This window comes from Pagrus major, chromosome 5 (genome assembly GCF_040436345.1).
Source record: "Pagrus major chromosome 5, Pma_NU_1.0".
Classification (NCBI taxonomy): Eukaryota; Metazoa; Chordata; class Actinopteri; order Spariformes; family Sparidae; genus Pagrus; species Pagrus major.
Genome location: NC_133219.1, coordinates 34,699,615 through 34,725,483, shown reverse-complemented (window position 1 = coordinate 34,725,483; position 25,869 = coordinate 34,699,615). Strand labels below are relative to the sequence as shown.

The window sequence follows — 25,869 nt, the reverse complement described above, 5'->3', positions numbered from 1 at the left end:
GCTGCGCAGTTGCCCCACAGCTTGCGCGCATCCACACAACTTTCTGCCGAGTCATCATCGGGACAGACGCACGCACCTCCGGCCCGGGACTGCGCGCTCCTCTCAGGCCCGCTCATCTCCATCATCAGCAGCCTGGACACGACCGGCATGTCGAGCTCGGTGGAAGCCGAACCGAGGGCTCGTCAGAGGTCCGAAACGATCCACGTTGTCGTGAAAAGTCTGACAGACAGCAAAGACTTCATCGTCAGAGGAGGCAGCAGCGTCAGACAGGTCAGGAGAACAAACACCGGCAACCATGCGCTTTCTTCACATGTGCGTAAAACTGCTGGATTTGCGCTTAATCTTGAGAAACAGTGACAGTGATGTGTGTGTGTGTGTGCAGCTGAAATGGGGTCTCGCAGAGCGCATGGGAGTCCCGGCGGAGCTGCTGGTGCTGATCCACTCCGGCCGGGTCCTTAGAGAGTCAGAACTCCTGAGTCACCTCAAAGCACAAGATGGCTCAGTCAGCCTCTGCATGATCCAAAGGTACACGGAGATGGTTATGTGCTGTGAAGAGAAAACTTTTTTGTGATGCACTATGTCCGTTTTGCAAAGCAGGCAGAAATGAGGAGAAAGAGCCTGAATATACTGCAGAGTAAAACATTTTTAAAAAGCAAAGGTTTGGGGCTTCCTGAGCTCAACTTCATGTATCTCTATGTCCAAGAACTCCTCAAAGCATCCTCTGCAGGCTCCAGATAAATACTTCAAGGGCATGTAGACACCATTTCACTGAGTATGAAATCATCACTAACGAGCACCACTAGTCAATAAAACAGATTCTCAGAGAGTTCAGTGTTCTTGTGTCGATTAGTTAAAATGCTGAGTAAGTCTCTGCTGTATTTCTGTCCTTAGGTGAACCCCTGCAGTCTCCGTGCACCGCCCATGTGTCTGCTCCCTCTAGTGTAGGATCTACATCTTATGATGATTAAAGATTTGTGCTTATGACAGTGTGGGCAAATACAATTATATAATAGATGCACAGTAATCTGCATCTGTGTCAGATTCCCTCTACTTGAACCCAAAACCACCACCTTCACATGTGTACACAGTTATAACCGCAGTACAGGAACCAGATTCAGATTCAGTTCCTCCGTTTCAGGCCTCAGCATTCGTCTGCGGCGCCCACCAGTGATTCAGCTCCAGAAATGCTCACAGTCCTTCCCAATCCTGACCCGGATAACTTCACACCATCTCCCACCTCTCCACTCTGCCTGGGTAAGAACTGCACCACACAGTAACTCACCTCACCTCCAATTATTCCTTTTATCTAGGTGTTTACTGCTACTGTGGAGTAGTCAGATCCTACTCTCCAAGCTCTCCAGTGCATTTACATGTCCTTTTGATCTGCTCTTGTTTGCATAGTGGAAGGTCTGGACAGTCTTGGCCTAACAAACAGCGGTCCTGGCTTCTTCACTGCAATCCAGCGCCAGATGGAGAGCCAGCTGCTGGCTGACCCGGAGACGATGCGTTGTATCCTGGGCAGCCGCTTTGTGCAGAGCACCCTCTCCTCCTCCAGCCCCCAACTGACCAGACAGCTCATTCTGTCCAACCCCCAAATTCAGCAGCTCCTGCCGACAAACCCAGAGGTGGGAGACATGCTCAACAACGCAGACGTCATCTCACAGGTGGGGGATGAAAAGGGATGTGTGAGTTTGTGTTTGAGGTGCAAATTTGTTAGCAGTGCGTGCCAAAGCACTGTGTGCATGTACAAATGAACCCAAATCACTCGTTATATCACTGGGTACATGGTGAAAAGATTTTTCTTTTAGAATATGTCTAAGGATCAAGATATGCCTTTGATATGAGTTAACTAAAGATATAATATGTAAGAATTCTGCCTTAAAACACCCAAAAACAACTAGACCTTTGTTATATAATTTGTGGAAGATCTGCAAATGCTATCTGTTCTTGATCCTGCTTCCTTCTCCAGGTGATGGAGCTTATCAGGAACCCTGACATGATAGAGGAAGTGATGCATAATGAAGACAGAGCTTTAAACAATATGCAGCCAGAGCAGGACAACCCTGAAACCCTCACTGCTGATTCTGATGGCGTTCAGAAGTCTGAGACAAAACATCTCAAATTATCACAGGTACAAGTTTGGAAATGTTTTCGTGAAGGACCTGTCCAGAAGGAGTCAAACTAATCTTGTGTTTTAAAATGCTGTTTGTGTCTCTTCTCTATTCTATTTCAGGTCCAGGCTGGAGTGCCTCCGATGGCGACTACATCATCTGGGAATCAACAACCAGCTGAAGGAGAAAGCCGTCAGACTGCACCCCTCTCCACTGACTCCACGGATCCACTAAGAGGACTGACCTCCACACCGAGAGCTGATCCCAACCCTCAGAGCACTGCAGGCAAATATAAATACACACTGTTTAACGACAAGAAACCAAGATCACAGGCCATCAGTTTTAACATGTGGCCTCCTCCCTCTTTCCTCAGGAATGCAGTCACTGCTGGAGGAGATCTCAGCCAGTCCAGGGCTGATGGAGAGCCTGATGTCTGGGCCGTATGTCAGCAGTCTCTTGCAGTGCCTCAGCCAGAACCCTGACCTGGCTGCACAGGTGACAGATACACAGTGGTGGAACAAGTATTCAGATCCTTTACTATGTAAAAGTCCTAACAACACCATGTTGAATAACACACTGCACCTTTTAAGCTCAATCTTAACATACTGTTTGGTATTTTTACTGTTAAAAGTTGTTCATACATTTTGAAAAATCACATAGTCTGTGATTCACAGGTGAGGAACCAGGCTATAATCCACCCCAACCCCGTTTCTTGTTAACATATCCCCATAATCTCTCACACAAAATCCTACACATCTCTTAAAACCCAAACAGCTCTCATTTTGATTCTGTTTCAGATGCTGCTGAGCCACCCTTTGTTCTCAGGAAATCCTCAGCTTCAGCAGCAGATGAGACAGCAGATCCCTCTCTTCCTGCAACAGGTTAGTTTGCTCCCTCTCACTCTTGCAACTGCTATAGAGAACAGCTTTTTTAAATTGTCATTTCAGTGCCTTTTGTTTGTGATTAATATCTTGATTCCTAACATGTAGATGCAAAGTCCGGAGCTGCTGTCAGCCATGTTGAACCCCAGAGCCATGGAGGCTCTGCTACAGATCCAACAGGCCCTGCAGACTCTGGCTGCAGAGGCTCCTGCACTGATACCCATGTGAGTATAAACACACACGCAGTGCACCTCACCCTGGAGATTAAGCGGTACTTCTACGGACAGAGCATTAAAGAAATTGTAAACATTTCCACACGTTACCACCACGTCTGTTTTGCAGGGCTGGACTGGGCGACATAGGAGCTGGTGTCGATGCCGCCCCTGAGCGAGGATCTGACTCTGTTCTCAACAGCCAATCGGGAGGTGGTCCTGGGGTTGCCACGGTGACAGAGCAGCAGCAGCAGCAGCAGCAGTTTGTGCAGCAGATGCTACAGGCACTGGCTAACAGCAATTATGGGGTATCTCAGTGTTTTTTTTAATAACCATGTTGTCTGCCTCTGTAACTGATCTGTACTGCTCCTTTAAGAAAAATCACCAGTAAATTACATTTGTAGGCCAAAAGCAGACTGGAAACTTGTCTTTACAACCCTGGCTACTTCTTATTACTATTATTACTCGTGGTGACAAAATGCTTTTTCCACTACCTGTGCAGCAGTGATGTTCACATGACACTAAAATACCACGCTACATCCCATTGGGCTTCTTCCAGCTGTGATGTTTGGTGTGGTCAGAAGTTCACCTTTCTACCCCATAAAGGACAGTGTCGCTGTGTTTTCCTCCTTCTAGTCTTGTAGTCTTTGTAACACGACTAGAACAGAAGTCTGAGCTGCTTCCTTTGGTTCCAACATGCATTCGTGAAAAAATACACTGAGTATGCTGTGGATGCATTTTACCAAATAGACACAAGAAAGGTATGGAAGCCCTGAGGGGCAAATGAGATTTTTTTTTTTTTTTTCTGGTGCTCCATTTTCTAAGTTCTAAAATATATATTTTTTCATGTATGAATTTTTTTTTTATGTGTCGAACCGAATGGGAAAAAAAATGTCATGAGAAAATTTTTTTTTTCTGTGTGTGTGCAGAAATGTTTTTTCACTCGACTCAGCCCTGCAAAACAGACGTGGTGGTTACATGAATTTTTTATTTTTTTTTCCCCGACTTGATACATGAAAAAATTGTTCTTGTGCACCCTTCTGTGGTCAAAATGAGTATTACAGAAAAAGAAACATTTAATTTCCTCTTGAAAATTTTCCTTTTTTCACTGGGTTTCCCACAGAAAAAAAAATTCTTGTGAAAAAAACTTTTTTCACTCGGTCACTACATGAAAAAAAAAATTTCTTGTGAAAAACATTTTTTGCATTCAGCTCAACAAATTTAAAAAAGTTTGTCTTGCAAAAAAATTTTTTCACAAAAATACGTTTTTCTTTTTTCATTCAGCTTAACACATGAAAAAGAAAATTTTGTCTCGCAAAATAAAATGTTTTTTTTCTTGTGAAAAAAATGTTTTTTCACTCTGTTACACATGAAAAAACATATATTTTAGTTTCCACAATGTTCTTGTGCAGCCTCCTGTGGTCAAAATGAGTATTACAGAAAGAAACACTTGAGCCTTCATTTCCTCTTGACAATTTATTTTTTTCACTGATTTTCACACACAGAGACAATAAAATGTAGTCATGAAAAAAACCTTTTTTTCCTCCTCGTGAAAAAACATTTTTGTTCTCGTGAAAAAAACTTTTTTTCTCGTGAAAAAAACTTTTTTTTCTTGTGAAAAAAACATTTTTTTTCTCATGAAAAAACATTTTTTTTCTCGTGAAAAAAACTTTTTTTCTCGTGAAAAAAACTTTTTTTTTCTCGTGAAAAAAAATGTTTTTTTCTCGTGAAAAAAACTTTTTTTTTCTCGTGAAAAAAACTTTTTTTTTCTCGTGAAAAAAGTTTTTTTCTTGTGAAATTTTTTTCACTCGACTTGACACATGAAAAAAAAAATATTGAATGTTCTTCTCCAGAGCTACACAGTGCCCCTTTAACTTTCACTCTGGCTCATTTACAGTCCCAATATGTTTTTCATTTTTTCATTTCATTTCAACACATGAAAAAAAAAATAATTCTGTCCCGTAAAAAAATGTTTTTTCTTGTGGTCAAAGTTTTTTTTCATCCGACTCAATACATGAAAAAAAAGTTTTTCTCTTTGCAATTTATTTTTTTCACTGATTTTCACACACAGCGACAAAAAAATGTAGTCGTGAAAAAAAACTTTTTTCTCGTGAAATGTGTTTTTTCTTGCGAAAAAAACATTTTTTCATTTGATTCGACACATCAAAAAAAGAAATTAAATGTTTATCTCCAAAGCTACACAGTGCCCCTTTAACTTTCAGTCTGGCTCATTTAAAGTCCCAAAAAATAATTTTGTCTTGCAAAAAAGGTGTTTTTCTAGTGAACTAGAAAACGTGAAAAAAAGGTTGTTTTCTCATGAAAAAAATTATTTCTCTCGAGAAAAAAATGTTTTGAGAGAGAATTCGTTTTTTCCACTCTGTTACACACATAAAAAAATATATTTTAGTTTCCACAATGTTCTTGTGCAGCCTCCTGTGGTCAAAATTAACAAACATTTTTTTCTCGTGAAAAAACTTTTTTGTCTCGTTAAAAAAACTTTTTTCTCGTTAAAAAAACTTTTTTCTCGTTAAAAAAACTTTTTTTTCTCGTGAAAAAACTTTTTTTTCTCGTGAAAAAAACTTTTTTCTCGTGAAATTTTTTTCACTCGACTCGACACATGAAAAAAAAAAATTGAATGTTCTTCTCCTAAGCTACACAGTGCCCCTTTAACTTTCACTCTGGCTCATTTAAAGTTTTTCATTTTTTCATTTCATTTCAACACATGAAAAAAAAAACAATTCTGTCCCGTAAAAAAATGTTTTTTCTTGTGGTCAAAGTTTTTTTTCATCCGACTCAATACATGAAAGGTGTTTTTCTATTGAACTAGAAAACGTGAAAAAAGGTTTTTTTCTCGTGAAAAAAGGTTTTTTTTCTCGTGAAAAAAGGTTTTTTTTCTCGTGAAAAAAGGTTTTTTTCTCTTGAAAAAAGGTTTCAACACATCAAAAAAATTAATTCTGTCTCGTAAAAAAATTAAATAATAAAAAAAGTTTTTTTTCATTTGACTCAATACATGAAAAAAACAAATTTTCTCGTGAGATTTTTTTTTCACTTTTTACAAAAAAATGTAGTCGTGGAAAAAAACTTTTTTTCTCGGGAAAAATATTTTTTCACTTGACTCAACACATGAAAAAAAAGTTTTTCTCGTGAAAACTTTGAAGGAAAGATTAGGAGAGAAACACATGACACACTTTTTATCAAATTGTATGGAGTGTTTTCACTCCCCCGAGGCCCAAGACCTGTTGACTAGTTCTGGATCAGTTGTTCTTGCAATAAGTAGGATTTTAATGAACTCGGCTGTCATGTCCTCTCAGGTCCACGGTGAGGAGTTCCAGGAGGAGCTGGAGCAGCTGAGCTCGATGGGCTTCAGAGACAGACAGGCGAACCTTCAGGCTCTCATCAGCACCGGGGGAGACGTCACCACTGCTGTACAACATCTGCTCCGTCTCTGACACACACACACACACACACACACACAGATGCTGATGTGTGCACATACACTTAAAACAAATTATAAATGATTACAAAGTGCTTTAAGAAACACAAGAGACATGTAAGCCTTATTTATATTGCTGCACTTTCAAAGAAACACTTAAATTCATTCCTTAGCCATCTGCCTGCTGTAGTTACCGGTCACGTTGACAGTAGGAGGATGTTTCCTTCCCTGATGTTAGAAACAAAAGAATAAAATCGCTTTCACAGGTCTGTACAGGTACTTAAATCCACCTCACATGTGTAGATGTGTAGCAGTTGTAAACATATTCAGAGGCAGGTCCATGTATTATTAATCTCTGTGCAATGCTAAGCAGCTCAGGCCTCTTTTCATCTTTCCACCTGGACAATAATGAAAGCTTATAACACCCAGAGACAGTAAAATGTCCTGGAAGCACACAGAGGATTTACACCCTCAGTCCACAGCGACTCCGTCCCGTACTGCCCTTGTGCTTCGTGTCCACCACAGGCTGTATCGATCAGACACACCAGATAATTAAAAAAGTCTGTCTCCAAAAGATGTATTTCAAAAATGGAGAGGTTGACTTTCTGCAAAACCCAAAAAAGTGCTTGAATGTCAACATTTATCTGGAGGCCACACACAGGCACAGAAACTGATTTACACAGTTAATCTCCTCAACACACTCTCCCAGGAGAAACATTATATCAGGCGTGAAAAAATGGATTGGAGTCCAAAACCGAGAGAGAAAAAAAAAGGATTGTAGCCATTTTGGAAGTTTCTTTTACATGTGAGGCTGTTGTTAGAAACCCTTTGTGCCTAACTATCTTTCACTGCACTGACGAGTAAAAACCTGGGATTTGTTGTTCTTTCCGTAAGCTTATATTCAATGAAGCTCCAGTAAATTCACCATGCTGCAGTGTGTTTGTGACAGAGGGAGTGGGTGCATTTTGTGTCTCTAGAGAACAACTGACTGAGCAACACTGTCACAGTAAAAACTGATTTTCTTTTTAAAGTTTTTGTCCACTGTTTGTCGTTTCACATGAATGTATTAATGTATGTCATGTTCCCTCAACGCCTCAGTGGTCATTGTAATGTTCAGTTACCTTAAGCAGGAATGTTAAGTATTTTAATCGGATGTAAATTTCCCGTCTGATTATATTACGTAAATTGAATGTAAAGGGTCAAGTTTTTCCATCATGTTGAGGAAATGTGTATGAATTAAATAACTAGATGTTTGATTTAGTACAGGAGGCAGACTTACCAATCTGAAATGCATTAGTTTTATGTAAAAACACATTATGTGATGTACAAGTTACCCTTAACTTTATGTGTAAAAACTGATCAAAGTATTTATTTGTAAGTCTGTTAACACGTAGTTATTTAACTCATTCACATTGACAACATGATAGAAACAAATATGACACTTTCTTTCTTTTGTTATATGAATTAAATTGAAAATGTACATGTAATTAAAATACTTAAAGTCACTGTCTTGTGCAAATTCATATTTTTGAGTGTTGTCTATTGTTGTTTTCTGTTTCAGTTAATCTGTTGTTGTTCTTCCGTGATGAATGTGTTAATCATTTAGTTTATAATATGTCAGAAAATAGAGGAATACTTCCAGGAGGCCGAGGTGACGTCTTCAAGATGCTTGTCTTCCTTATGAGTCCAAAAGAATTAAATTTAACAGAGAGAAGCAGTAAATCCTCACACGTTGTACTCAGAGTTGGTCACCTGTCAGTCTCAATAAACACAATTAAACCACAAACTGGTCCGTCGTCTTTGTTTGATATAAATGCAGATATTTATTACACAATCACAAGTGTAACTATGATGAATAATCCACCAGCCCCTTCTCTAAATATATATAACATATGAAATGTCTTTAGGTAGATATTTCATCACGCTGTTCTCTGTTCTACTTACATCTACTCAACTATGACCACTAGAGGGCAGCTACACTGAACCGCCTCACAAATATCAGCTGCTTTGGTTTCTATAGTTGGAATTAATCACACACACATTATTTTATTTTTCCATCTGTGACACAGATCTCGTTTGGGACAGTTTATACAGTGGAAGCTATAATTTGATTTGTTTATTATGTTCATATTATTTACCTTTAGTGTCCCTCTGAAACCTGTGTGTGCACGTTCAGCTTAGCAGAAACACGACATACCAACACCAAACAAGCACAAAGTCAAACTGAAAGGTGATTTTCAGCCGCCTGTTAAGCATAACAGTGTGTGTGTGTGTGTGTGTGTGTGTGTGAGAGAGAGAGAGAGAGAGAGCTGCACTCAATTTTCCATCCCTGCTCTGCCGTCCTCGCTCTCAGACCTCGTGGATTAACTGACACACAGGACACGTACTTCAACATCAGATATGTGTGTATGTGATCCACTTGACAACCTGTGTGTGTTTTTCTGTTGCTGCCACACTGAAGGGGTTTAAATCTCTAGTGCTGTGTGTGTGTGTGCCACAGTGTGTGTGTGTGTGTGTGTACGTGCACCCGTTCGTCTGGATGTGTGAGATACGAGAGTAGCCAAGGGGTTTTTTTCTGGATTAGAAGCTCCTAAAATATTTGGGCTGAGGTTCGGAGATGAGTCACACCACAAAAACAGCTCGACGGCGCTGACTGGAGGTGTGTGTTGTGCTGAGAGCCTGGGGGCGTCGTGGTCGTGGTCACCTGTGTCTTCTGAAGACACTTAAAAGCCATGACCTGACCTGACCTTTATTGTCTGAGGAGCTAAACCTGCCTCGCAGCAGTGTGCAGCATTAAAGGTGTTAAATCTAAATCCCCTCAGTGTGAAGATTACACTTTAAGATTGCGTGGCGCGTTTGGCAGCGATGTCAGCGCATGAAAGGTGGTTTGACAGATGAGATATTACAAAAACATGATTTGCAGGAGCTCGCAACTAAACTAATCCAGTTACTGATGCTAAGTTGTCAGGAACTCCAGCAAAGCAGCTTAGATTTTTTTAAAGATCTTTTCAAGAGCAGATTAAATGAGCCTGTAATGCTGAAGGCAAAACAGGAGCGGAGTCGTCTGAAACAAAGAATTTTTTTCAATTAAGCAGATTTCGCCAAGAAAGCAGTAAATATTATGGTGCAGGAACATTTTATTAACCTGTGGGGTTAAACAGAGTCTTAACTCTGATCTACAGAAAATTAACAGGCATCTATTTTTAAAATCTATCAAGAAACCAAGAAAACAGTTGTATTATTAATCTGTTTTTATTTAGTTGTGACCTTAATTCTGCCGGTTTTGGGGAAATGTCAGCAGACATTTACATATAATGTCAAAGGAAAATAAAATATTCAACTTGAGGTATAAAATATTCAACTAAAACTGTCATCCGTTCATTTTTATTTCATATTCCTGTGCCGATGGTACTGGGAATCATCCCGATACAGTGACTGCAAACCCAAAAAGACAAACTTCCACGTCTGTTATAAACATGTCACAATGAAAACTGATCTACGAAATCAGTCAAGTCGTTTATACTTTTTTTTTTGCTTGATCAGGTTCATGTTCTGTTTAAAACTTTTTACTTTGCCTGTTTTTCTTTTGTAAGGAAAATGATTTAAGGCATCTGTTCATCATATTTTTCCTCAACAAAAATATTGTGAAACATTGAAACTTCATTATGACTTTTACAACGCAACCACAATCATCACAAGTTCAAAAAGAGCAACAGCCACACTATCTTTCACTGTTTGTGAGTATTTAGTCTTTTTCTTTGTTCTCAATCACTGTTTTTCAACTCTCTTTTCTTGTGAAAAAAAAAACTTTTCTTGTGAAAAAACTTTTCTCTCGTGAAAAATTTTTTTTTTTCACTCAACGCATGAAAAAAAAAAGTTTTTCTTGTGAAAAGTGTTTTTTTTTTCACTTGACTGGATAAATTAAAAAAAATGTTTTTCTTATGAAAACACTTTTTTTTCATTCAGCTCAACACATGAAAAAATAATGTTTTAGTCTCCACAATGTTCTTGTGCAGCCTCCTGTGGACAAAATGAGTATTACAGAAAGGAACACTTGAGCCTTCATTTCCTCTTGAAATGTTTTTTCACTGGATTTCACATGGAGAAAAAAAGATTCTGTCGTGAAAAAATAATTTTTTTGTCTTGAAAATTTTTTTTGTCTTGAAATTTTTTTCTTTTTTGTCTTGAAAATTTTTTTTTGTCTAAAAAAAAAACATTTTTTCCACTCGACACGACACGTGACAAAAAAAAGTTTCACGTGATACATTACAAAATGTTCTTGTGCAGGCTTCTGTGGTCAAAATGAGTATTACAGGAAGAAAAACTGAGAAAAATGAGCCCTAATTTCCTTTCACACACAGAAAAAAAAAATCCAGTGAAAAAAACATTTTTTCACTCAACGCATGAAAAAAAAAGTTTTTCTCGTGAAAAAAAAGTTTTTTTCACTCGACTGGATACATGAAAAAAAATGTTTTTCTTATGAAAACATTTTTTTTTTCATTCAGCACATGAAAAAATAATGTTTGAGTCTCCACAATGTTCTTGTGCAGCCTCCTGGTGTCAAAATGAGTTTTACAGAAAGAAACACTTGAGCCTTCTTTTCCTCTTGGAAATATTTTTTTTTCACTGGGTTTCACATACGGAAAAAAAATGTCTGTTTTTATTTAGTTGTGACCTTATTTTTGTCGGTTTTGGGGAAAGGTCAGCAGACATTTACATATAATGTCAAAGGAAAATAAAATATTCAACTAAAACCGTCATCCGTTCATTTTTATTTCATATTCCTGTGCCGATGGTACTGGGAATCATCCCGATACAGTGACTGCAAACCCAAAAAGACAAACTTCCACATCTGTTATAAACATGTCACAATGAAAACTGATCTACGAAATCAGTCAAGTCGTTTATACTTTTTTTTTTTGCTTGATCAGGTTCATGTTCTGTTTAAAACTTTTTACTTTGCCTGTTTTTCTTTTGTAAGGAAAATGAACTCAAGGCATCTGTTCATCATATTTTTCCTCAACAAAAATATTGTGAAACACTGAAACTATGACTTTTACAATGTACCCACAATCATCTTCACAAGTTCAAAAAGAGCAACAGCCACACTATCTTTCACTGTGAGTATTTAGTCTTTTTCTTTGTTCTCAATCACAAAAAAACACTTTTTGGTCCCAATTCAAATCTTTTCAATATCAAATTCTCTGCAGCAGATACTTGGACTGTGTTTTGAAATATTTTCTGATAACTAGCTGCAGTTTTCAGCATCACAAATGCGCCACAGGATCATAAAGATTCTGCACTGATGTGCTAATTAGTAGACCAAACTAAATCTCCCACTACAGCTCAAACTTCTCTGTGGTTCTGCAACTTCTCATGTTCACTGAGATATGAACAAGATAAATCATGAAATAATTCAAAGTCTAAAGTTGTGGTAGCAGCTCTGTGAAGCTCTAATTACCGGAGGCACAGTGTTTGCGTTGAGCTAAATTAACATGGTAACAGTTGCATGCTAACATGCTAACAATGGCAAGGCTATAGTGCTGGTGTTGACCATGTCTTTAAGCTTTTAGTTTAGCGTGTTAACATGCTACTATCAGTGAGGAATATCAGTGATTGCAGGTATTTGGTCCTAAAAAAAGTGTTGGACAGATCAGACTTTTGACATGATGATGGTGCTAAAAGAAAGCTACTAAATGTATTCTGTAGGGTCCCTGAACGTGTGAACCACATTTAATAGCTAAAACCAACAAACGTCAACCTCATGTTGGCGGAATAGTCAGAAAATGACCGAAAGAGGATTCATTATCTGGAAGCCGTGAATGTGCTTATCCATCAAATAGATGCTGAGATATTTCACTGAATAAGTAAAAAATCTGATATTAGTTTCTGGACCGAACAACCAAACATCCGACTAGCACGGCCTCTCTTCTGATCTGCTGCAGGGGTCAAGTCCTCGGAGACGTCTTGAGGCTCATGACGTGCCTCTCGACCTCCATGGCCATATCAAGGATGCTCCTCCTGATGTCCATCGGCAACACGTTCTCGTCATCCGACGGAGGCTCTAAGACATCAAACTGGGAACGCAGCAGATCCGCTTTCATGTAATGTCCACTGCGAGCCACCATCCTCTGGTGAAGGAGATCGTAGTCACCGTGTAGGAAGATGAAAAAGACATCAGGGAAGGTGGGAGGCAGGATATCTTGAGCTGAACTGGAAGAGGACGCGAGGGCTCGGGAACCGTGGAGGAGGATCTGTCTGTAGAGGCGCTTCAGGGCGGAGCACGCCACGAGAGCGTCGGTGCCTGAACACCTTTCTCTGGGATCAGAAGACACAGAGTTCAAAGAAAATTAGTAATAACTGCTGAGCTGTAACAAAAAAAATGTTAAAACTTTGTGGAAACAATCTCAGCAAACTTAAAGTGAACTCTGGTGACGAAGAGCTGAAAACGACGAGGGAGGTGAAGAGAAAAAGAAGGGATAAAAGAAAGAATAGGACCAACTGAGTGTGGAAGAGTTAAGGAGAAGAAGTCTTTGATGCCGCCGCAGACGTTTTAAAAGAGAGATGGCATACTTTCCAGCTCTCCCTCACCTCCTCTCTACACTCTCACTCACTTAATCTGTCTTCACTCTCCCAAACTCCCCCTCCTTGCTCTCTGGTTTTCATCTCAATTTTCAAAACCATCTTTGATATTTTTGATCTTTTTCGACAATTTCACGCTGCGTGTCGTTACCTCGCTGCTCTGTTCCCGGCTCCCCCCCCCTCTCTAAACCATCTTCTCCTCCATTTTTGTCTTTACAAAAGTGCGTTGTGTTTTTATGTATTATATATATATATATATATATATATATATATATATATATATTATAGTCTGCGTGTATATAAGGTTAGTCTATTCTTACCTCTCAATAACTTCATGTACTCTGAGAAGCCAAGGCAATCTGTCCTGAAGAGACAAACATAACAAATGGTTATATTTTTTGTTATAAACAACATTTTTTTTTTTAACAGAAATTAAGAAATGTTAAGAAATGTTTATAATCTTTGTAATTGATTCATGTTTTATTTACCCAAAAAAGCAACCTGTGTATGGAGGACTAAAGCTGCAAAAATCAGAAATAAAGAAATGAATAAATAAATGGCTAAATTTTTCTTTATATTTAAAAATCAAATAAAAATTAAATGCAGCAAAAATAATATTAAAAATAAATATAGGCATTAATTAATTTACAAAATGTGACATAATTTGATATTTCTGTTTGCTTTTTCCTTTGTGTTTTATTAACCTGTGTATTAATTTAACTATTTATTTACTTTACCTTTAAGTTTTCATCTCATTAATTTATTTTTAAATGGATTTACATATTTATTTCTGAATTCTTTACCTTTGCATTTTGCAAAATAATACGTAAATAAATATGTAAAGAAATTAATCAATTAGAACATGGATTACAATATATATTTGAAATATAATTAATTTATACAATTATAAATAGGGTAATTAATACTAAAGTAAATATATACAGGAGTAAATTAAACATCAATTTACATCACATTTTTTAAATTACATAATACCCACATATGTTTTTAGCATTGTTTGTGGTGCATTTTATGGCATCTTTACTTATTTATCGAGACATTTATTTATTTATTATTTTATCTATTTTTGATTTTGGCAGTTTCAGTCCTCCATACCTGTTGTCTCCTTCCAAAAGGTAAGTTAAGGTAACTTGATCCTGTTGTTGCCGTTCTTCTTCAAGTGACCCCTTTCACATTGTCTTGATTAAAGCCACTTTATAAAAGGAAAATAAATATTACAATGTACTTTGTTTCAGGGGTTTACAGCTTTGAGCAGTTTGGCAGCGCAGGAAGGGAGGAGAAGGCTCTGCCTCACTTTTCGGGGTCAGTTGCATTAACAGAGATTCTGGCTTTTCCCTTTGATGAATGCAATCATGTACAGACCTAATTCGTTCATTCATTCGTTCGTTCGTTTGTTCCATCCATCCATCATTTCAGAATAAATGTTTGAAGAAAATTTAACGACTATTTCTTGATGTAACACAATCTTCAGTGCACATGTGATTAAAACAATGCAACACAAGTGTGATGTTTGGATGATGTACTGGATTTTGGACCCCAGGAAGACTCGACGTGCGTTCTGCTATTTATTTTAAATAAATAAATAACTAAGACGGGGAAAGATGTTCGTCGCAGCGCATCAGAGGACAGATGTAGTGTGTGTGCTGAGGCTGCAGTGGATGAAGCCAGACTGTGTCATCAAAGTGAAGGCTGTCTCATAAATTCACCAAAAATATTCTCCTCTCCTCTAAAAGTACGACAGTCGGATATAAAAATCAGAACTCAAAAACATGTTAAAAACTAACGAGGCAAGAGAAGCTGAGGAGACGTGTCTATAGTGGATCGGATACGTCAAAATCAGGACGCGCGCTGCCAATAGTTCATCAATCATTTGGTTACAACTGAACCAAGTCTATTTTTTTCTCACTGCAGTGCCTTTAATATGAAGAACTGAAATGAGAGGAATCACATTCTCTCATGTCCTGTTTGGTTATGCAGCCTAAACCTGCCAGCTCCGAGGCATCAAACACACATTTGTGCCAAATCCTGACAGTAATCCCAAATTTACATTTATGCTTCACCTCATCATTCATTCACAAACTGCCAACCGCTTAGTAGTTTAAAAAAATATGCCAACGCGTTGGACAGAGCAGGTCCCTGGGTAATTCTCCCTGCTGCTCAAAGTGGTTTTTCTGAGTGGGTGGTTATCATCAGCCACCAAACACCGCTACCAGCACACTGCAGCCAAACGTTCGGCGGGGGCTGCTCCGCCTGCGAGCGTGTAAACTCAGCTTTGGCAGGTAGCCAGTCAATTGTTTGGAGGTCTCCCTTTATTTTGAAAGTCAGCACGGACAGGGGGAAGATAAATGTCGAACAAACAGAAAATAAATCCCTCAACTGCACTTTAGGACCGTGGGCTGTGATGAAAAAGCTCAGTCTCTCTCCCTGCTGCCTTCACTGTCTGTCTGCTACACTGAAGCCTCCTCCTGGCACTTGTTGAGTTTTCTGTGGCTGCGAGTCAGAGACAATGATTTTCACTGACAGAAGAGAAATGGATCAGTCCGTAAATGACTGACATTCAACTTGAGCTGACAAGACACCTCCACAAACGCACACACACACACCTGGTCTGTCAATGGTTCACCACGAGCCATCTTCTCAATGTTCTCCGGTGGGTGGAAGTTGTCCCCTTCATGCAGCGGCCAGCCCAGCTGGTGAGTGAATACAAGTGAGTGTTTAACTTATACTGTGTAAAAAACACATGATGGAGGTGTGTGTGTGTGTGTGTGTGTGTGTGTAGAGAGGGGGATGGATCCAATTACCCTTTCTGATAGGAAGGCTCCCAAAGTGCTTCTGTACAACAGATGAAATAACAGAGAATGAATACAGAGTAATAATAAGAGTAGTGTTAATGCATGAATATTTATCAGCAGCTCGGCTGATAATCAAGGAACACTTTTCACGTGAAACACTGAATATCACCTCACTCCAACTTCTCAGCTGGGTGGATTTTTTGCATTTGTTTTTCTTCTGTGTTTGTTTTATCTTTCTCTTTCTGACTTATTGCATATCTATTGTTTAGTTTTATGTATTTTAAAGGCCAATCAAGGCTTTAAGGCTTTCAGAATCCTCTCTGTAGTTGTTTTGAAGCAGTGGTGGCAACAGGTCATCTTTGGTATTTTGCCTACATACAACCATTTTGGCCTTAGTTTTGTGTAAGTCATGATTAAAGGGCTACTTCAAGGCACAAGGCCTTATGTCTGCTTGTCTGGAGTTTTCTTTGTTTGTTATCTAGATGATATGGTTGCCTATTATAGTTCCCATTTTATCCAGCTGAGGTGGTAATGCTCTTAATGTGAATCTGACTGAATGTAGAGGAAAAGCTGGCTATAAATGCTGTGGTGTGACATTGGTTTATGCTAAAACATGTCCCTAGACAAGCAAACATTAAAAAAACAAACAATAAAAGGTATTGTGAGCCTTTGTGAAGACTATTTGTTGCTATTTTCTGATGTTTTATAGACAAAATTATCGATTGATCAAGAAAGAAATCAGCTGATTATCAGATAATGAAACTAATTATTAATGATCCCAACAGCACACAAATATCCTTATTTTCTCCTTTTCAAAGCATCTTTTTCCTTGTGTGTATCAACATACTTAAATATTTTGTTCATACTCCTAAATGTGCTTCTTATATAGAGTCTGTTATTAAACACTTGGCTTTGACAAAAAGCTATGTAATGTAATGGAGTTTACAGTTTAACAATAATTGTTATTGTCTAAAATGACATCAGTGCACTGAAACAGTAAACTTCCCTGAGAATTTAATGATTACAAACTAACCGAAACAACATTTTCTGCCTTTCTTTATTATAATACCTCAAAATAAAGGTTTAATATCAGACAACACGTATCGATATGTCTGTGACAGGCCAGTATCAGTCTGTCTGTTCTCAGGCTGTTGTTAATAAACATAAACAGACAGTAAACATACTTTCCACAGCCTGAGACTCCCATTATGATGTAGATCATCCTGTCTGTGGACACCTGGAGGCAGCTGCGGTCCTGAAAAGGAAGAAAAATGACTTTACATAAAACTTCACACATAAAACAGGAACATTTAGGAATAATAACACATAACCCACCGTTACAATGAACTGATAGTGTTCATTAATCTGAGATGAACCTTGGACAGGTGCGTCCCAACAGGAAACATGTTTGATCAGCTCTGACAGGTGAACATTTTATTACTTCTTCAGCCGCGGACGAGAATAAACGAGTGAAACGCTGCTTTCAATAATCTGAACTCTAGCAAACACTCACCGAGTCTCTCATGTTTAAAAGAGGCGATAAACCTCCATGAAACCTCTAACCTACTTCACTGAGCTGTGCCCATGCTTGTGCCATGGCCGCGGGTTGTTTTTCCTGAGGTGCGTGATGACGCACGAAGCGCGTCAGGACTAACGTAACACTTAAAGGGGCCAGCGCGCTGTTCTGGCTCAGATTACGTAGCAGCTAAATTGTCTTTGACGTCACTGCTGCTGGAAATAAAACAGACATCTCACAGTTTGGATGAGTTTTACGTAGATGTGGTGATGTGATCTGTTTGCAGGAGTAAAAGCAGACATAAACACACATGTTGGTGCGCAAGGCGAAGACTTTCTTCCACTTAGATGGCTGATATTGGACTATATGTATGTTTTAGCGACTGTTAAATATTCAGAGAGTCATTAAATCGTGGATAAAGATAGAGGATAAAATTAGTGAGTTATTATTTGTCCTTGAATTATGAAAATATGACACATTTCTCAAAGGATATAAGCCATATTTCAAACTCCACAGGACGGATGATTCACAACCACACACGCACGGATCAATAAGTGCAATTTGAGGGTTCATGCTGAAATTTGGGGAGAGAGGGGGTAGAGAGAGCGAGAGAGAGAGAGAGAGAGAGAGAGAGAGAGAGAGAGAGAGAGAGAGAGAGAGAGGAGGGGAAAAAGCCTTCCTCCCTCCTGTAGATCCATCAGTGGGCAGGCTGGAGACGGATGCAAGCTCTCCTCCCTCCCGCTCTGTCGCATCCATCCATTCTCTTATCCATCCATCCTCCCATCCATCCATCCCTCCATCCTCCCATTCATTCCCAAGGGCGTCACGCGGGGTGACAAGACCCGGACCAAAAAAAACAAAAAGGCGCATACATGTATGCGTGCGTATGCGCGAGTTCTCCTCCTGCGTGTAGGTGCGTCTGTGCTTCTGGCCGTGGATTCCGCTGCTGACATGAGGAGCTGAAACAGAACCGAACAGGAGGATGAAAATGCTCCGGTTTCGCAGCCCCAGCATCCGCTCCTTGGACCAGGAGGTCCTCTGCACGATCCGGTTACTGGACGACTCCGAGATCTCCTGCAGCATCCAGGTAGAGGAGAGCCTCATCATGCTTCAGCTCAGGCATTGTCCTCTGTGTTTATTGCAAATATCACGTGGATGCAGCAGGTTTTTACATTTCCTTTTAATTATCTACACAGGTTTATTTTTTATTCTGGTCATATCGTCATTTCTTGTGCAACAGAGACCTTTTTTTTTTTTTCCCCCCCCCAACGCATTGTTCCTGTAGTTTCCACGCTGCTGTGATTTACTGGAGAGGTTGCACGCTTTGCTCCATATACATGAGAGATGTAGTGATGAGATTTTCTTTTTAAAGAAGAAGAAGAAGAAGAAGAAGAAGAAATAAAGCAGAGTGATCTAAACAAGATGTGACCCACATGGAGAGAAGTTAGGATGAAGTTTGGTTCATAGCAGAGAGGAAATGCTGGAGCTCCATGGGTGTGGTGGTGGTGGTGGTGATGATAGTGATGAAGATTGATGATGATGAGGACAGAGAGGACAGCTGTTTGGGTTATTGATTTCAGTCAATCACATGAAGCTGGCTGCTGTGTGACTCCTAACTTCTCAGAAAAAAATCCATCAGTTTGTGAAATCTGAGCCGGTAACTGGAACGATAAGGGTTAAATCTGTCAAAGCCTTTAAAGTCTGAGACAATATGAGGAAGAGCACGCCTACATGATACCGTACTCATAGTTTCCAGGGGAAAAAGCGGTGATATAATCTGTGAAGATGGGGCTTCGCAAGATGATGTTATCTACTAAAAATTCAAAGTCAGCAGGATTAAAAAAAAGAGTTTATCTGAGAGCTGAAGCCTTCATCATTTATCAGTTTGGAGTGATTTTTGTGTTGATTCATTCTCAGAACTGAAGCTCTGAATTGTAGCCGGCAGCCGTCGTGGTTTTCTGATCACAAAGCCTAGTTTGTAGCCGGTAACATTAACTGTAGGTCAGTGTTTTTGATGAGATATGAAGCGAAGCAAGAAGGTTGTGGGTTCAAACCTGCTGACCGACTGGCTCCTCTCTGTAGGGAGTTCATGGGTTCTCTTCAGGTGCTCCAGCTTCCTCCCGCAGGCCAAACAGATGCAGGTTAGCTAATGACTCTAAATTGCCCGGAGGTGTGAGGGTGAGTGTGGATGGTTGTCAATCTGTGTCAGCCCTGTGAGTTCAGCCTAGTCATCAGCAGGCTGAATACATGTAATGGGATTATGTAATCAGGATACCAAGAAAAGTAACTGTATTCTGGTTTAGTTACAGAAAAAAAAGATGCAATCAGGTCAAAGATACATTCATTAAAAACAGGGGATTACTTCACAGGTGTCACGTATAAAACACAAGTATGTATACACACTTGTTATTAAGATAAGTATTGATTGCTATAGATTGGTATCTATAAAGTAAGGGAAGTAATCAAGTTACATTATTTTTACATTGTGATAACTGGATTATGATACTGACTACATTTTTTAGGAGGCAATAAAATGAAATGTAGTCAGTAAACGTTTCTGCAAACCACTTATACATTGACATTTGTACGTGCTGTATCACCTTCACATCACATGTTTATGACCTAGCTGCCATATTGCGTTTCAACATTTGTAAGTGTGACACCACTGGATGTTTCGTATGAAGAACCTAGGCGTGCAGGTTATTTTAAGCCAAAACATGATCTTTTTACAAACCCTAACCAACTGGTTCTTGTGCCTAAACCTAAACAGACATTAAGTACGGCAAATGTAAAGTTTCAACATATCCGTGGTTTGCAGAAACATACATTGCCAACAGTTATTCTGACGACTGGGTTGATCAACTTAAAACAACAAGGAACTGAAACACAAACCACCAGTTTAAAACTGAAGTGCAGCCAACTTGAAAACCGACATAAAAGGAGTAAAACCAGAACACTGGATCCAGGAAATGGATGGCAGGTGTTAGATATTCTCGTTTGAATATTGAAACCCTTTTTTTAGCTGCCTGAACAAAGGAAAACAGAAGTTTTTCCTGTTTACACAAACAAATCAGATCCTGTGTGGCTCCTGGGCCCCTCCAGCTCTGAGCTGCAGCTGCTGCCAGAGAAGTTAAACTAAAATCCTGCAAATCTGCCAATTTATGACTCATTATTATGGAGCACACAAGTTCATTAGAGGACAGTGCTTAAAGACATGTGCAATGCTTCAGCATATAAACATTATTTTATTTAAATTCTGTACAGCATTGCACCAAAACCTTCAAAGCAGCAGCAGCAGCTTGTTGACAACCCAGTCAGTTGAACAGAGTCGAGAGGAGCCGTGAGTGAACGCTGCTCCGAGCAGAGCCTCATCTCGCCGTCTTCACAAGATGTTGTCAGCTGCCTCTGCCCTGCTGTCTGACCCTGAAAGGCCAAAAACACTCGCTGCATGTCAAACTAACTGTCTCGCTGCTGTCCTACATGTACCCAATCAATGATTTACAAAACAGCATAAAGTGCACGGAGAGAGGATGAGGCAGAGAGGCAGAGGGAGGTTGGTGTCTGTTGCTTTGTGTTGCACATGCATGTATACCTGCGTGTACCTTGTGTCTCTGAGAGCACAGAAGTGTGTTAAACTTTGTGTACACGTCTGAGAACAAGTGTGGCTTCTCAGGTTCAAGATGTCCAAAGTGTGCCTGTGCTTTTAGCTGTGTGTCTGTCTATCTGTACACGATAAGGAAATGGACATTTATATTTCTAGCTGACTGCATTTTCCAGGGCTTTCTTTAATGGCTTTGTGTTCCGGTGCTGAGCAGCTCCTTCCTACATATTTCATGACATCCTGTACTCCTCATGCTAACAACTGCACTTCTCCTCTTTCACTGTTCGGAGACTTCCACCTCTTACTTTATCTGCTCAGTCTTACTCTCTGCACTGTCGCTGTCTGTCTCTCTTAATTTGACCGTTCTGTTTCTCTAAATCAAGATCAGATGTCAAAGATTGCACTGAATCGAATGCCATCACGAGAATGATGTAGTAAATTTTACTCAAAGTGTGCTCGTGAGCAAATTTGTCACGACTGAATGGTTTAACATGAGTCTGCAATGACCTTATTTCATTTAATTTTCCTCCAAAGCGTCAGTTCTTGACTTTGCATAAAACATGGGTGCATTAGCCAGGTCCCTGTGAGGCACAATATTTGGCACCATGTGGATTATCCTGATTGAATGAAGACTTTAAATATCTTATTTAAGCCCTTTATCCTAAAAATGGATGAATATTTATGACTGGAACGTTTATTATGTAACAATGTCTCATGACTGCAAGTACGACGATATAAAAAGACACATGAATAGGATTTATCAAGAGTTAAATAAAATAAGATAAATTGAAGATAATTGGGTTTATATAAAACACATGTTTTCTTTTCAGTTCTTAATTGTTGTTCTAAGTCATTGTTGTTGTTTGTAGTGGCTGCTTATCTACATATGTTTTATTGTTAGGTTGCCTAACAAGTGACAAAGACTGCAAACTATCCACAGCTGGAACTCCCACATTCACATCGCATCAGTTGCATTTAATTTTGATGTAATATTGCTGACATGTATTGTCCCTGTCAATAAACCGAGAAAAAATTTGAAAGGAATTCAGTAGAGCGCATACCTCCACCAAGGCCCAACAGTCCCCTTTTGTACTCACTCATAGAGCCACCTAATGACCATCAATGCATTATTCCCAGAGAAATTAACGAAAATGTCGAAAATGCCATGTTAAAGAAAGTTCGAAAATATTTCCTGGACTTGTCCCTTTATCTGGATCTGCACCAAAACTTTATGGGGTCTATTCTGGGCTGATACCCATCCTTTATCAAAGTTTTGTGGTAATCTGTTCAGTAGTTTTTGTGTAATTCTGTTTACAAACCAACCAACGTACACTGGTTAAAAAACATAACCTCCTTTCAAAAGAGTTTTGGACGAAGTTTTTCTTCGAGCATTTTTCGTGGTCAACAACATGTCGAGGTGAAAATCTTCATCAGCACTGGTAAAGTGATGTCATAGCTGTTACTGGATGTGGAAAGATTTAAAGAAGTCCATCAAAATGAAAACACATTGCACACCATACTTCCTTACAATACTATTAACTGATCATGTGACTGATGAATTGCCATAAATACCTACAAAACATTATCAAGATAGTTTTTACCTCCACCAAGCAAGTTATGTTATCTCCCGTGTTGGTTTATTTGTTGGTTGGTTTGTGAGCAGGATTACACAAAAACTACTGAATAGATTTCCTTCAAACTTGGATGGAGGATGGGTCTCAGCCCAGAATAGAGCCCATTAATTTTTGATGCAGTTCCGGATTAAGTGATGGATCCGGTTGCCTTGGCGGAGGTATACGCTCTACTGGGTGCCATTTTCTTCAAATAGAAAAATAGAAGAAAATTGGGAAACATAAATTACCGTAAATACACAACATACATTATTACAATCATCGTTTAAGAACACTTTTCAGCAAACAATGAATATGTGATCTACTCATGGTTATACACACAGACATTACAGTAATGTCAACAAACAATGAAATGCTTTATAAACCCCATCCAAATAATGTTTATAGTTGAACTACACAGTATTTATTAACCATTTACAAAGTATTATAAACATCAGTTGCAACTTTACTGTAAACAATTGTTTAATAAATGGTTTATAAAGCATTTCATTGTTTGTTAATAGTAAAATAAGCATTAACTAAAGTATAACTATTAATGTAAATAAGAATTATATATGCATATAGTTTGTTTGTGTAACAGAGATGTGATTTCTCTATCTATAATTAAAAGAATAATGTCTTTTCAGGCTCTGGGTCACGAGACCAGCTGAGCATCATCATTTTTAAGTTGTTTACTGTGACTCCGAGAATAGCTCGACATCAGACTATAAGGCAGGTAGAGTTGGTGTGTGTGTGTGTGTGTTTTGTGTGTGTCTACAGCCCGGGGGGTTGAACGTGTGCAGCCTGCTGCTCTCATGTTCGGCGGTAATGTTAAGTCAGACCTGCTGCAGGAGAGACAAGTCAAGATCAAAACACAGTGACCTCCTCTACTGTGCACCTCCTCTCCTCTCCCCTCCATCCTCCACTCCTCCTCCTCTTCTTCTTCTTCTTCATCCTCCCACCCGTCCTTCTCCTCTTTCCCTCCCTGCTCTCTCCTTATCCCCACTCATTCTGTGCTCCACTTTCAGCTCCTCCGACCACCTTTTATCACTTTCTATTTTTACATCTCTCATCTATATCTTCTCCCTCCTCCTTCTCGGTAACACATCATGTATAATTAAGGGAGATCACTGTTCTTCATGTGGCCAACATCAGTCAGCTGTCAGTGATGCGCCACACCACGAGTGTGTGTGTGCATATATATATGTGTGTGTGTGTTTGGGGGGGGTAGCCGTGGCTCACTTGCATGAAAGATTTAAAAGTCGCCACTGAGCCAAAGTTCTGCAATTACGGACATTAATTCAGCGTACTTAGCAAGAAAATGACTTCATGGCACAGAAATAGCTTTAACTTCTGGAAGCTTGAAATATATCCTGCTGATGGCTCTGTTTCTATTCTTGCGGGAGTCACCTTATCAATACACGACTCATACAATCTATTTAAAGCTGCATACAGATGCTGGTATTGTTTTTCACTGCGTCCGCCTTTTACTCGGTCAAGGAGAGGAGTGTGTGTGTGGAGCTGAGGTAGTGCTGGCCTTTTATTTACTAGCGTTTTCATGGCTGCGATGCTGAGGCAGAGCAATTGTTTCGGCTGGTAGGCATTCTTTGGAACAAGTATATAAATAGCAGCAGTTTTCTATTCTTATCCGCGCGCCTCTTTGATGCTCTGCCGAAGATGACTAAAGAGAAATAATCCTTTTTCTGACTTGTGTTCGCAACTGGGAGGAAGCAGAGAGAGATGAGACGGCGGGACTGAAGGGAGGGAGGGGTGGAGGGACCGAGACATCAAAGGAAAGAGAGAGATAGCTGATAAGACAAAATATAGGATGACATGTTCGGCCACTTAACACGAGCACAAACTCAACAGGGTGGAGGAAGGAGCGAGGAGAGGAGACGAGGTGGAGCGGCAGCGGGAAAAACAGATTAAGCAGATTAAAACATGAAACAGATTTGAAATGAGACTGGCAGGCACGGGCGGATTTTTCAAAAAGGAAGTGAAGGTGGAGAGAAAGAGGGGAAGGGTAAACCAGGAAAGTGTGAAAACTGGCCAATTGTTGATAGGACAGAATCTCTGAGGAGGTGTAAAAGCTGAAGAGAGAAGAATGAACAACAGAGAAGAAAAAGTAAGAGGGAGACAGAGGTCAGAGGTCAGACAGCGAGCTGATTGGTATTCATTGCTTTGTTCAAGGACGCGTCAGCATCAGGTTGTCCCTTTAGAGGACGGACTTCTGACTCACTCATTGAACAAGAACCATGCTAGCGAGCACGCAATTAAGGGATACAAATAAAAGTTGAAATCAGTGATTGTTTCATTCAGTCTTAAGCATGTTTTTTTTAGTTTTTACCCTTTTTTAATTTACAAATACTTTTATCTTGTTGGTGGAATAATGTGAAGCATAACATCTGGTTGGAGACAATATCCATATTGTAGTGTTGAGAACTTGGGTTTAACATTATTGTCTGGGAGGGGGATTTGTTTTCACAGCCAGTTCAACACAGAAACACACAGATATAAACACAGCAGCATACAGATAAAGACAATACATAGAGTCTCCATAAATACATCCATACATCCCAGCAGAGTCAGCGAGGCGGTTTTTCCAATGCTGCTGAAGCGAACGCTCCTCTGTTTGAAGCTCTTGTATCTCCACCCAGATGGCAGTAATGTCAAGTTGATGAGTGTGATTTTTAATTGGACGTGTAAGGGCGTGTAATCATCTTGTTGGATTGCTTTTGGTCCGGTTTCTGATATCAGCAAAGTCCGTTCAAAATGTCCTGGAAGTCACAGATTCAACATATTTACATTTAATTCAGATTACTTTACTTCATCAGGATACAGTGAAACACTCGCCTGCGATTAATATGAAACTATTCCATCAGCAGCGATGAGACGTTGAAACAATTGACAATAATAACTGAAACACAACATCAGTTCGAACACATCTGCATTTATATATTTAACTACATAACATTATAGAGAAAACTCTGTGATCTGTGAGTACAGAATGTGTCAGTGTGAGTATGCATACTGTATGTGGTGCACTAACCCCTTTTCCTGTGTACACACATTGCTCATTGCGGGTTTTTTTTTTAGACATCAGAAAAATGAGA

General features: G+C 39.4%; 3 protein-coding genes across 3 annotated transcripts in view; 2 read left to right on the top strand and 1 right to left on the bottom strand.

The window, feature by feature from the left end:
* Positions 1-99: 99 nt before the first annotated feature.
* LOC140996558 (ubiquilin-1-like) lies at positions 100-7,868 on the top strand. The gene is made up of 11 exons (XM_073466990.1): positions 100-270; positions 383-525; positions 1,139-1,254; positions 1,402-1,664; positions 1,970-2,131; positions 2,234-2,373; positions 2,471-2,606; positions 2,909-2,992; positions 3,101-3,216; positions 3,335-3,512; positions 6,516-7,868. The coding sequence occupies exons 1-11, from the start codon at positions 148-150 to the stop codon at positions 6,651-6,653; spliced, it is 1,599 nt and encodes a 532-aa protein (XP_073323091.1). The 5' UTR covers positions 100-147; the 3' UTR covers positions 6,654-7,868.
* Positions 7,869-11,389: 3,521 nt separating this feature from the next.
* Positions 11,390-17,609, bottom strand: LOC140996457 (probable gluconokinase). The gene is made up of 6 exons (XM_073466872.1): positions 17,365-17,609; positions 17,214-17,284; positions 16,039-16,069; positions 15,841-15,927; positions 13,540-13,583; positions 11,390-12,955 (listed from the first exon to the last, which is right to left on the bottom strand). The coding sequence occupies exons 2-6, from the start codon at positions 17,249-17,251 to the stop codon at positions 12,586-12,588; spliced, it is 570 nt and encodes a 189-aa protein (XP_073322973.1). The 5' UTR covers positions 17,252-17,284; positions 17,365-17,609; the 3' UTR covers positions 11,390-12,585.
* Positions 17,610-18,527: 918 nt separating this feature from the next.
* The window catches only part of frmd3 (FERM domain containing 3), a 55,491-nt gene continuing 48,149 nt past the window's right edge, over positions 18,528-25,869 (top strand). The window contains exon 1 of the mRNA XM_073466701.1: positions 18,528-18,632. Within this exon, the coding sequence (XP_073322802.1) occupies positions 18,528-18,632 (105 nt within the window). The remainder of the gene's footprint in view (positions 18,633-25,869) is intronic.

Excerpts from the sequence above, each read along its gene's own strand:
- LOC140996558 (XM_073466990.1), top strand. The coding sequence starts at position 148 with ATGTCGAGCTCGGTGGAAGCCGAACCGAGGGCTCGTCAGAGGTCCGAA. Across the intron at positions 1,255-1,401 it reads CACCTCTCCACTCTGCCTGG|TGGAAGGTCTGGACAGTCTT; the intron begins GTAAGAACTGCA and ends TTGTTTGCATAG. Across the intron at positions 3,513-6,515 it reads TGGCTAACAGCAATTATGGG|GTCCACGGTGAGGAGTTCCA; the intron begins GTATCTCAGTGT and ends ATGTCCTCTCAG.
- LOC140996457 (XM_073466872.1), bottom strand. The coding sequence starts at position 17,251 with ATGATCTACATCATAATGGGAGTCTCAGGCTGTGGAAA. Across the intron at positions 13,584-15,840 it reads GTGAACCATTGACAGACCAG|GACAGATTGCCTTGGCTTCT; the intron begins GTGTGTGTGTGT and ends TTGTCTCTTCAG. Across the intron at positions 12,956-13,539 it reads GTACATGAAGTTATTGAGAG|AGAAAGGTGTTCAGGCACCG; the intron begins GTAAGAATAGAC and ends TTCTGATCCCAG.